The following is a 12,836-nucleotide window of genomic DNA, read 5'->3' on the forward strand; positions in this document are numbered from 1 at the left end:
ATATAGCAACTGTTTTCAAATAAGCAATAGGCAAAGGACAAAGTGAGTGCAAATTGAGAATAAAAAAAATAGGAGAAATGTAAGGAATGGTAAAAGAAAAAGCAAAGGAATTAATAAGGGAAGAGCGGCCATGTATGGGTGTTGAAAATCTCGGGAAAGATGTGAAGGTACGTGGAAAAGAATCCTTTAGGTTTAAACCACACCCCACCCAAGCCAGCGCACTTCTCGCCAATCCTGTGACTTACCCTCGTCCCCACTCCCTTTCTTTTATATATATTAGGGTAAATTTTATTTATATGTTTTCAAATCATTTTCAAAATTTTTATATACTAGCCATTATATGTTAGCGTGAAGCACACGTGGCATGATAGGTATAACAGTTTGGTTATTCTATCATTCATATAAACTTTTAACGGTAAAAATAAATGAATTTTTAATAGAAATAGTTAGTTTGATATTTAGTCTATTGTACAAGGACTAATATGCTGATTTTTTAGTAAAGAGAACAAAATGTAATCTAACCCTTACAATAGAGGCCTCCATGGTACTTACCCAAAATGTTTAAGTGAATTCTTAATATATTGTTATTATATGTAGTCAATTCATATACTAAACATTAGCTAAGAATATTTAAAACATGTAAACTAAATTGTAAATATAAACAATTTAGATTTAATATGTCAAAAAGATAATATTAATATCAAAATTTAGTAGATATATTTTTTTAATAGATTATATCCGAATTATTTATGCGATAGGTTCACCTGTGTTCAAAGACAAATCCAACAGGAACAATACCAAGGGTCCAAGTAAGGGGCCTCCTCCTCCCCAAGAAAAATTAAGAAACTTACCCTTTAATTTACAAATTAATATATAATGAAATTGTACTCCAATTCTTTAAAAATGATAAAATTATAATTTAGTTATTATGAAAATAATAATAAAATTATATTTTAATTCATATAATAATTTATAATTTAAAGCATTTGGCCCTTTTATCTCATTGTAAAATTACAAATTGATGATAAATATTTATTTTTGACTCGAAAGATTTATAGTTTAATTTTTTTCTCCAAAAAATTCTAACATTACCCTAATTCATGTATTTTAAATATGGCCTAAGTCAAATCCTATCTAGTATTTATGGATGAAGCTAATAAAAAATAATTGTTGTGATAATGATATTGATAGTTTAATTAAAAGGATAAACTCTCAAATAATCAATTAACTATTAGCTTATTTTTGTTCTGATGATTAAAGTAAAAATAAAAATTAAAAACATCCGTGTTGACTTGATAGTTAGGGTGTTCACTGTTTCAAGTGTAGTCTGAATTCGAGTCGTATTAATCGCGTTGTTGTTAAGGCTTTATCCTTTTCTTATTATAAAAAAAAAGAAAAAAAATTATAACCTGAATTAAAATTTGAAAACCAACCCTAATATTACCAGTCACACTCCATTGTTCTTTTAAGACAAAACCAAACCTAGTTTTAACTCTCTTGTTTATTTATCTCTCTATTGTCGACAATGGTGAGACATCAGATCCTCACCTATATAACTTTAAAATACTGCCATACGAACCCCCTACAGTTTGCAGCTTTTGTTTTTTTAGTGTAAAATGTAAATCTTAGTATTAATAATAATAATTTCTCTTATCACTATCTTGCCTCGATATTTTAAATCCCTTCAGATTTGAATCAAGAACTCTCCTCATTCCTTCCTTTTTTATCTTATATTTGTAGCCAACTTGTTTCTCCCCCTTCAAAACCAAAAAAAAAAAACTCATCTTTTTGCTTTTTTGCACTGTTTTTTTTTTCTCTCTGGTTAAAAAGTTGAAACCTCGTCAACTCTTTCATGGTGCTGAAAACCATAGCTTCTTGTTGTTGTTGACAGTTGAGATTTTTGTTCCTTTTTCTAGTTTTACATCTTGTTTTTCAATGATGGGTCGAAAGCATTTACATGAGTTGCTTCAAGAGGATCAAGAACCGTTTGTTTTGAAGAAATACATTGCTGACAGACGTTGTGAACTGAAGAAACCGTCCCCGAAAACTCTCTTACAGATCAAAAAACGAAAACCCATCACTCAAACCTCGAGTTTCCCTTCGAATTTCTGCAAAAATGCTTGCTTTTTCTCGACGAAAACAACAACGGACTTTACCAAGTCTCCATTGTTTGAATTCCCATCGCCTGTTAAAAGAAGTCCATGTAAAAGCCCCAATGCTATTTTTCTTCACATCCCAGCAAGAACAGCTGCTCTTCTTCTTGAAGCTGCTTTAAGGATTCAAAAGCAATCGAAAACTAAAAACAATGGTGGTTCTTCCGGGTTATTCGGTTCGATTTTGAAGAGGATAACTCATCGTAACAAAAGTCGGAATAGTGAAATAAGTAACGTTGAAGGAGCTGAAGTGTCGGTGAAAGATATTCTAAGGTGGGATTCGAGTGTTGGTAAAAATAATCAAAGTGGTCGGCCGAGTAGCAGTGCCGTTTGGTCGGAAACTAATGAAGAAAAATCGATGGATTTGGATTTGGATACTTCTTGTAGCTGCAGCCAATCCGAGGATTTCGAAGAGATTTTCGTTGCTAAAGATGGTTTACGAAGTAACGCGGCTTTTGGTTCTTGTGATGAACATTTTTGTGAAAGCCCTTTCCATTTCGTGCTTCAAAAAGGCCCTTCTTTTACTCATCGGACACCACTCTTCTCTTCACCGACGACTTCCCCAAGTCGACGCCAAAAAGAGGTTAGTAATAGTAACAATCTATTTAATCACCATTGCTAATTAATTGAAATTTGATTTGAAGAGTAAAAAACAAATTACTTAATTTAAAAGCTTCTTCATTAATGGAAGCATTTGAATGAACTCGTGACTCAGCTAACTGAGTAGTGAGTTGACTAACTGTCGGTAAATATAATCAACTTCGTTACTAATTTTTTGCCGTAATTAGATCTGATTTGACAAATATGCCCTTTTTTGTTTAAAGGTTTTAGGGGGGTTAAATATGCCATTTAGTCTTGTAAGTTAGTTTTATGTGTAATTTTGATCATGGTATCTGCCATGCAAATCTTGTTTTATATGAAGGGCCTGTCAAGGAAATAATTCCCTTAAAAGGACAAATATTTATTTGTTTTCTTCTGTTGGATCCCATCACTAAAATCAGACAATTGTTTCTGAATTTTTGATTGGAAATGTCAACAATCCAATCAATTAGCAATTACAAGTATAGACAAACCCTTCAATAATCATGTAAAATTTTGACTAATGCTAAATTGAAGAATTGTTCTCTGAAGAATAACATGTCTGAACTGAAAACAGGACAAGGAAAATTACCAAGTTGAGAACTTTAAAAAATTACAAGTAGAAGAAGAAGAGGAAGAACAATGCAGCCCTGTTTCGGTTTTGGACCCTCCATTCGAGGATGACGATGATCGACACGTCAATGACGATAACGACGATGACAACGATGATGAGAAGGATGGTTTTGATCTCGAATGCAGCTATGCAAATGTACAAAGTAGGGTTTTTTTTTTTCTGAATCACTTGAGTTAATTTTTTTAAACCATTCCTTTCAGTTTTTGTGGTCTTTAATGGTGTAGTTGATAGCTAAGATGCCGGTACAAGTATATAGAGGTTTTTGTCTTAAAAGTCAGACTATATTTTAACATAAATTAGTTATTTTGATAAAATTTTTATCTATTTTTATTATTAAAAATTAGTTTATGTATGTTAGAATACGATACACATGACACACCACGTATAACTATTTAATTATTTTATTAATCACGTTAATTTTTAACAGTAAAAATTGATAAAATTTTAATGGGAATAACTTATTTACTCTTTTTAATCTAATTTACAGAAATTGATTAATTTATTTTTTAAGTTTTTATCATAGAAAATTGGTTGGTTAAATACTCTTTCTGGTGATTGATGATATGTGGGATCCATGGAAATTTTGTTGGCATTTAATATTTTAGTTTAAACTGACCTGTTGTTGAAGTAGACACCACTAGTTTTGTCATAATTTCATGTGTGACCCACATTTCTATGTTAGGAGATATGTCTTTGATTTTGCTTGTACATTTATAGTTTTCAATTTGTTGGACCATGCAATCATATACTTAAAATGTTACTTGAATTTTTTTTTTCAAGTTTTCAAATTTGTTGGATGTTGTGTGTTTACCAGGAGCAAAGCAGCAACTATTGCACAAACTTCGGAGATTCGAGAAACTTGCCGAATTAGATCCGATTGAACTCGAGAAACGAATGTTAGAAGATGATGATGATGATAATGAAGAAGAGGAAGTGGAGAACGAATCGGTTTATTCAGATAGTGAAATTAACATAGATGTCATTATTCAACAAGTGCTTAAATCAAGCTTCCAAAATCCAAAACGTGTCCCTGACTGTATGAAAAGGTTAGTGTCTGATCTCATCACGGAGGAAGAGGCCGAGGCCAAGGCCGACAGCGATCTAGAAACGGTAGCTAAAAGGGTTTGTAAAAGGATAGAATCATGGAAAGATGTAGAATCAAACACAATTGACATGATGGTGGATCAAGATTTCAAAAGATTAGAGGTTGATGGGTGGAAAAGAAATGAAGAACAAATTAAAGAAATTGGATCACAACTTGAATATGCAATCTTTGGGTTGTTGATGGAAGAATTATCGGAAGAACTTGTTTCTTTAAATGGGATTTCATGATGGGGAGAACAATTTTTTTGGAAGCTAAAAAAAAAAAAAGAATTTTGGATTCACTTTCTTTCTAATTTTTTAATTAAAATTTATATTTTAATTAGAGTTTAACTTGCTTTGAATTGATAAGCTAATTAGGGAAAAAATACTATGTATATGCAAATAATGTATTTAGTGGGTACTATGGTGTATGGATCATGGATTTAATGAGATATTTGTACAATTTCTAGTTAATTTATATTATGAGCCACTTTATTTAACATAAATTTTTATATAATTTTTTTATTATATTCAAAGTTCCGCAATGTATCCTATTTAATAGTATTTTGTATTGGGAGTTAATTTGTATTTTGTTCTTTCTACTAAAAAAATAGGAAATTAGTCTTACTAGATTCGATCAGAGAGTAAATTGATTATTCTACTAAAAATTTCGTTCATTTCTACTAATAAGTAATAACATGATTGACGGTGCAACTAGACAAATGTCACGTGTACCTAGCATGACTATATTTGAAATTTTTTTATAATTATTTAAAAATTCATATATAGAGTAAACTTGGACAAATGATTAATTGCTCCCTCAGCTATTTTATCAGTTAATAGTTCAAATAGATGAAATTTTTAATATAAAGATCAATTTATTATTTAATCTAACGTAATTTATTTTTTTAATAAAAAACAAAATACAATTCCACTTTGCAACCAACTCCATTTTAATGGTAATATAAAAAAGAGAGAAGATTAATTTTTACAAATTTAAATTTTTGGTCACTAGGGAAAAGTTGTTTCTTTCTTTTTGTAACTCATAAGTGTTCCTTCTTTTCGTGTAAACGACAACATAAAGGCTAGTATTATTTAATTGTTAAAAAATCGTGACTTGTTGTTGTGGTAATAATAAAGTTAAAAATTAGTCGATTAAGTATTAGCTCAATTAGTATTGGTATTGTTGTCAATGTAGGAGTGCGTGTTCGAGTACGTTGAAAAGAATTATCCTCCTATTTAAGGGTTGGGGAGGAGCTACTAGTAATTTTAAGTATTATATTAAAAAAAAACAGATTTAAAGGAATGTTACCTCAAATCTTCATAGACTTGCTCCCATAAAGATTTGAATACAAGTTCATTCTATAGAGACTTTTTTTTTTTGCTTCATTTGATCTGTTCTGTTGTAAAAAAAAACAGAACAACGTTCAAAAGTTTAACATTATAACCTTCCAAAAGAAAACACATTCAATCACTAATAGACCTACGTTTACATCACAACAATGGCTCACCACCAAGTTTTAATGGTTTTCCTCATGATTTGTACCTGCAATCGCCAAAGAAGATGCCACTTCGTTTCAATTCTTTTCTGCCATAAAAAAACAACATTTTCTACCTTCTCAATGTTTCTTTTAATATCTGCAAAGTTGCTTGAAGAGACTATGGTCTCATCAACTTATTTGCACACCAATTAAACACCACTATTGAACCAAATTCTATAAATAGAGAATTATTTAACTTCCATTTCATAGCTAAAAATACTTTTTAATGCTACCATCACGGCGGCAATACTATAAAGACTTACACTCATAAAGGTTTGAACACAAATAAGTTTTAGAGATGAACAGCATTTTACCACCAAACCAATTATGAAATTTCATTAGATATAAGTATCTAAATCAGCACTATCATTGTCATATCTAAAGGTGTGAATAAAAAGGGAAAAGGACCCCTGCAAAAGGAATATTGCAGATCACATTGATTTCAACGAGACTGTTGGGTTAATTTCATCTTCATATTTACGTAAGTAAAATAATCACAATACTAATATTTTATTTATTATAAAAATTATTAAATATTTAAATATTTTCATTCAGACACACACTAAATGGAGACTAGGGATTGGACTAATTTAAGCACAATCTGAATTGGATTTTAAAGACAAAACTTGATTTGAAGTCCAATAATTAATATTGGTATTGAACTATTGGGCATGAAGCCCACAAGGCCATCCAGATTAAATTTTCAGTCCAATAGTTAAATAATTTTTTTCCTTTCTTTCTTTACCTTCTACTTAAGGGTGAAATTAAGGGACTGGCAGAGTCTGACATCCCTTAAAATGAAAATTTTTTAATTTTGATTTTTAAAATTTTAAATTAGTAAATGCTAAATTGTACCTTGGACCTCTAAAAATATAAAATTTTGATTTAATCCTTTAAAAAGTATAAAGATATAGGCTATTAAAATGGTAGAATTACATTTTTACTATCGTAAAACTACAATTTAATTTCGGCCCCCTAAATAAATTTTTTGGTTTCTGTCTCTATTTTATTTTCATTTTTCATTTTCATTTTTTTAAGATAATACTAATATTCCATTAAAAAGTTTAAGTGGCTCAAAAAGACTAACACATAGAACAGGAAACGACATAAAGGAAACATAGTCGACAGAAAACAATTAACCCACTACAGAAGCACAGTAACCAAAACAACAAAAACAAATAGAAAACCAATAGACACAAAAAAACAGCCACAAAATCAAAACCATCAGCAGAGAAACCCACTAAGAATACCAGCCAATTCTTTTCGACGAATAGAACCCCTTCATATTCTCAAAAAAGAAACGGAAAGAGACGACTTTGAAACTTAGCACAGGAGATTCAACGAACCTTCTCCAATCTTCAAAGCCCAAAACCAGCTCAGCACCTATGATACCTCACAGATCTATCCATCTCGACCAACACTTCAACAGAATTTGGTGTCTCCTCAACCTAGAAACATGGTGAGATCCGATGACGACCATCCATCACCAATGCATGTGCCGCCCGATTAGTATCTCTGGGAACAAACTGGTATGCCACCGCCTCAAAAAACCTCTCTAAAAGCCGAATATCCTGTGAAATTGGGCTTAAAATAGATCTATCCACTATGTTCAAGTTTAGCTTCTTAATAACAGTAAGAGAATCACCTTCCAGGATGATATTTCTGAAACCCATATGCAACGCAAAGTAAAGAGCCCTTTCACACGCTCTCGCCTTAGCTACAAAAGCATCTGCCACATCCGCTATCGGGTAAGTACAAGCACCCAATATCTGTCCTTCCTCGTCTCTAGCTAACACTACTGCAATAGAAATCTTAGTGTTGTCCATAAACGATGCGTCAACATTCAGCTTCATAAACCTAGATGTAGGTGGCTGCCACAAAACATTCCTTGGTTTATCAGGAAAAAACCTTTGAACTCTACTGGTACTGAAATCCTAGGCATAACTTTGAACAAACCCCACAATCTTATGCATATCAAAATTGAGACCTTCATTTACCAGCCTACTCCTCTTAAACCAAAGGGCTCACAAAGAAATAGTTATAAGTTTCTTAAATTTCATATCAACTACAAGAAAGAAACTTACGAATTGTGTTCTTCCATCTGAGAGACCTATACTGTTATCAAAGGAGAGATACAGAGAAAGCCAGAGTTGACGCAAGACACTACAAGACCATAATAGATGATGCACGTCCCCGGGGCCTCCTTACACAAAGGACAGACATTATCGACTCACAATCTCCTTTTGGCCAAATTGGAGAAATGAGGCACATAGTCCTTTAGAGTACGGTATAGATGAATTTTAATCTTAGCAGGGATTTGAAGGTCCCAAATAGATGTATAGAGTTTTTTTCATTATCGTTTTTACTCAAATTACTGTCTGTATGCTGGGTCACTTTTGTAAGTAACGCTCGATACCCACTCTTCACCGAATACTCTCTTGAAGTATCATGGCACCAAGCAAGCAAATCAGGAATACTACACCCAACAAGAGGAATGTTGAAAATTTTTCGAGTATGAACTTCATCGCATATCTTAAAAATCACCTCATTTTTCCAGGTACTAGAATCCGTATTAATCAATTGATCAACAGTAGACCAATGAGTATCCATATTCGTTACTAACAGTCTGCCATTTCCAGGACCAGGAAGCTAGGGATCATTCCAGATATTTACCTTTACACCATTGCCAATTCTCCACAGGAGTCCGTCATCAAGTACGTTCCAAGCACACAGATACTCCTCTATGTAAAAGAAGGATAAGAACTAATTTTAACTGATAGTATATTAGTAAAAGGATAATATCGGGACTTAAAGACTTTCGAGAGAAGGCAGTCAGGCTGGGATAAAAGCTTTCCGTCTTGCTTAGCTAAAAGGCTTTATTGAACAAATAGAGGTCTCAAAAACCCATCCCACCATTAACTTTTGGCAAACAGAGCACACTCTAAGTGCTCCAATGGATTCCTTTGGCAGTTTTACTATTTGCCCACCAAAACTTGTTCAATATACCTTCAAGTTGATAACATAACTTTTTTGGCAATGCAAATATTGCATCACTTCAACCAGAATTGCTTGAAGGACAGCCTTAACAAAAATTTCTTTACTGCCCATCGATAATTACTGAATCTTCCAACCCTCAATTCTCTTGCGAAATCTGTCAACGAAATTAGCAAAAGCCTATTTTTTCTTCCTCCCAATCATTATAGGCAAGCCCAAATATTTTTCAGGGTTCATTGCCAATCTAGCACCCAAAATGCTTACAATCATATTCCTAACCTCAGACCTGACACATGCACCAAAATAGATGAGCGACTTATCCAAATTAATTCGTTGCCCCGAAGCTACCTCGTATTCCAAAAGAATGTTACGAACAGTGTGAGCACCCTCAGCCGAGGCATTGCTAAATATGATGCAATCATCAGCAAATAACAAATGAGTAATTGATATCTTGCCTCTACCAATCAAAGCACCCCTTAACTTATTATTGATTTTAGCCTAATTCAATAAACAAAAGAGACCTTCTGCATAAAGAAGGAAGAGATAGGGACTAAGTGGGTCACCTTGCCGGAAACCTCTAGACAGCATAAAGCACTCACTGATAAACTCATTTATTCCCACCGTATATGTAACAGAACAAACACAACGCATAATGAGAACAACCCAGTCTTGGTGAAAACCCATCCTAGATAACATGCCAGACAAAAAATTCCATTCAACTCGATCATATGCTTTGCTAAGATCAAGCTTTAGGGCAAAATTTCCATTTTTTTCTTTCTTTTTCATCTTTAGAGAATGCAGTACCTTATAGGCAATTAAAGTGTTGTCCGATATTTGCCTTCTAGGAATAAAAGCACCTTGAGCTTCGTCAATGCAAAAACCTAAGTAAGGGATCATTCGATCCACTAGGACTTTTGCAATGATCTTATAAAGAACATTACATAAGCTTATAGGCCGGAATTGCGAAAGATTTTAATTAATGCTATTAATTTTTAAATGATAAAACTTTAATTCATACAAAAATTATACATATACAACCTTACTTGTGATATTTAATATCCAACTTTTATTTTATTATAAGAAATCTATATATTATTTGCAATATTTATAGTTATTTTTTATATCAAATTATTTCTTCTTGGATCAAGCTAAGCTTGATAAAAAAAATCCAAAACTCAATTTAGCTTACCTTCAAATTTATTTAATGTTAATAAAAGAGTAAATGATATTGACAGTTATTCAACTATCATTAAATTTCTTTTAGCCATTTAACTATGAAAAGTTACAAAATGATCATCTAACTAATCAGTTTTTTTTCTTTTTTGGTCATCAATCGTCAAATAGCTACTAGGAAGATGACATTGTCACTTTTAAAACTGATATAATAGCAAATTTAACTCTTTACATTATACGTTGTGTCAATTTTAGTCTTGATTTGAAAAAAATTAATCCTCAACATTTACATATTATGTACTTTTAAATATGTTTTATATTTAAAATATCTTCAATAATATTTCTAGGTTCCTTCTTGGATAAAGGGTTCAAAATTTGAACAACTCTTTCTCGATCCTAGTTTTATCTCTTAGCAAATCACCCAAAAAAATTACTCTAAAGTAGAGTTGATGGATAATTAACTTGTGACATATATATTAATATTAAATTGAAAAAGAAAAATGTTATAGATCATTTGGTGAGTAAGAAGGTATGGCAGGTGAGCATCGAGGTTTTAGGGGATGCATTACAATAATGAAATTTATGTTGCTAAAGAAAACACCTAAATAAGTTAGTCTTGAAATTTATTTTAACAAATCAAAGTGGCGCAATGGAAGTGTGGTGGGCCCATAACCCATAGGTTCCAAGATCGAAACTTGGATTTGATAATTTTGAAAAAAAATTTCTTGATTTTTTAAATTCTTATCAAAACGTGGGCTAGCTTGATTTTTGAAATCAGAGTTGATGGATAATTAACTTGTGGCGTATATATTAATATTAATTTGAAAACGAAAAAAAGTTATAGATCATTTGGTGACTAATAAGGGATGGCAGGTGAGCATTGAGGTTTTAGGGGATGCATTACAATAGTGAACTTTATGTTGCTAAAAAAGGAACACCTAAATAAGCTAGTCTTGAAATTTATTTTGACAAATCAGAGTGGCGCAGTGGAAGCGTGACGGGCCCATAACCCATAGGTCCCAAGATCAAAACTTGGCTCTGATAATTTTGAGAAAGTTTTTCTTAACTTTTTAAATTCTTCTCAAAATGTGGGCTGAGTAGTGTATGTCATGTAAACAAATTTTATAAAAATAAATATTTTTTTATATCTTTTTGAAAATCCTAAAAACCGTTGACATGATTTTTCAAATAACTATTAACATATAAAAATATAAAAATTATTAAGAATTATAAGCAATTATTAAATTTATTAAAATTAAAAAAATTAAAATTACAATAAATATTCAAATTGCAAATTAATTATCATTATTGAGTTATAATTTTTTAAAAATTTTAATAATTTTTATGATGAATTACTATAAATATAAAAAATTGAAATGAGAGAAAACTAGTATATTAATGTAAAATTTAATGGGAGTGAAAGCTTTTGTTTTAAGTAGTTGTTTGCCCCACATCTTGTCCATTGCTAAGGGGACCAATTTGAGAAAATATGTTACAGATTTGGGCAAAAAAATAATAATTTAAGGAAATATGATTAAAGTTAATGGCGTGAAATATAAATATTATCGTATAATTATTTTATTCCACAAACAATTTTAAAAATAAGATGCGTCTCTTTATTTTTTAAAATATTTATTACTATACCCTTATAATATACTTGTTAACCCCTAATCCTGCTTGTGGATAGGGTTGTAAATGAACCGAGCTTGAACGAATAATCTTCTATTCATGTTTGTTTATTTATTTTTAAGCTTGCTCATGTTCAGTTTGTATTTGTTAAGAATTTCAAATTTTTATTCATATTCGTTTATTTAAAATTGTGTGTATTCATGTTCCACTACAACAAAACAGTGCTAAGATGACAGTTATGGGGTAACACTTTTCTAAGTGTTGCGGTAGACTGGCCAACATACGTTTTCGGCAACTTTTTGTATAAGGGTTGCGATATGCATGCCTAAAGCAACGCTTAATTAAGAGTTGGCTTTGTCTAGTCCTAAGACGACATTTATGAGGCAACACTTTTCTAAGTGTTGCGATAGACTGGCCAACATACGCCGTCGGCAACTCTTTGTATAAGGGTTGGGATAAGCATGCCTAAAGCAACGCTTAAATAAGAGTTGGTGTTGTGTAGTCCTAAGACGACACTTTTGGGGCAACACTTTCCTAAGTGTTGGAATATACTACGCTTTCGCCAACTATTTGTATAAGGGTTGCGATATGTATGCCTACGACAACGCTTGAATAAGAGTTGGCTTTTGTGTAGTCATAAGACACATTTTTGTGGCGACACTTTCCTAAGTGTTGGGATAACCTACGCTTTGGCAACTCTTTGTATAAGGGTTGCGATATGTATGCCTACGGCAACGCTTGCATAGGAGTTAGAGTTTGTGTAGTCCTAGGACGACACTTTTGTGGCGACACTTTCCTAAGTGTTGCATAGACTATGCTTTCGTCAACTCTTTATATAAGGGTTGGGATTTGTATGCCTAAGGCAATACTTGAATAAGAGTTGGTTTTTGTGTAGTCCTAAGATGACACTTTTGTGGCGACACTTTCCTAAGTGTTGCGATAAACTGCGCTTTCGGCAACTCTTTGTATAAGGGTTGCGATATGTATGCCTACGGCAACGCTTGAGCAAGAGTTGGCTTTTGTCTAGTCCTAAGACTACAGTTTTGGGGC

At 32.1% G+C, this 12,836-nt stretch overlaps 1 protein-coding gene and 1 long non-coding RNA gene across 3 annotated transcripts; both read left to right on the forward strand.

The window, feature by feature from the left end:
• Positions 1-1,621: 1,621 nt before the first annotated feature.
• On the forward strand, positions 1,622-4,923 carry LOC107905371 (zinc-regulated protein 8). Its single transcript, XM_016832014.2, has 3 exons — positions 1,622-2,736; positions 3,310-3,508; positions 4,181-4,923. Exons 1-3 carry the CDS (start codon positions 1,936-1,938, stop codon positions 4,696-4,698), a joined length of 1,518 nt encoding a protein of 505 aa, XP_016687503.1. The 5' UTR covers positions 1,622-1,935; the 3' UTR covers positions 4,699-4,923.
• Positions 4,924-7,027: 2,104 nt separating this feature from the next.
• On the forward strand, positions 7,028-8,948 carry LOC107925535 (uncharacterized). 2 transcript variants are annotated; one of them, XR_001692022.2, is made up of 3 exons: positions 7,066-7,519; positions 7,643-8,547; positions 8,630-8,948. It is a non-coding gene; the product is annotated as an uncharacterized lncRNA (long non-coding RNA). The 2 variants fall into 2 exon arrangements; XR_001692021.2 differs by having other exon boundaries at positions 7,028-8,547.
• Positions 8,949-12,836: the final 3,888 nt, after the last annotated feature.

The sequence above is a fragment of the Gossypium hirsutum genome, chromosome A01 (genome assembly GCF_007990345.1).
Source record: "Gossypium hirsutum isolate 1008001.06 chromosome A01, Gossypium_hirsutum_v2.1, whole genome shotgun sequence".
NCBI lineage: Eukaryota > Viridiplantae > Streptophyta > Magnoliopsida > Malvales > Malvaceae > Gossypium > Gossypium hirsutum.

Excerpts from the sequence above, each read along its gene's own strand:
- LOC107905371 (XM_016832014.2), top strand. The coding sequence starts at position 1,936 with ATGATGGGTCGAAAGCATTTACATGAGTTGCTTCAAGAGGATCAAGAA. Across the intron at positions 2,737-3,309 it reads CAAGTCGACGCCAAAAAGAG|GACAAGGAAAATTACCAAGT; the intron begins GTTAGTAATAGT and ends AACTGAAAACAG. Across the intron at positions 3,509-4,180 it reads CAGCTATGCAAATGTACAAA|GAGCAAAGCAGCAACTATTG; the intron begins GTAGGGTTTTTT and ends TGTGTTTACCAG.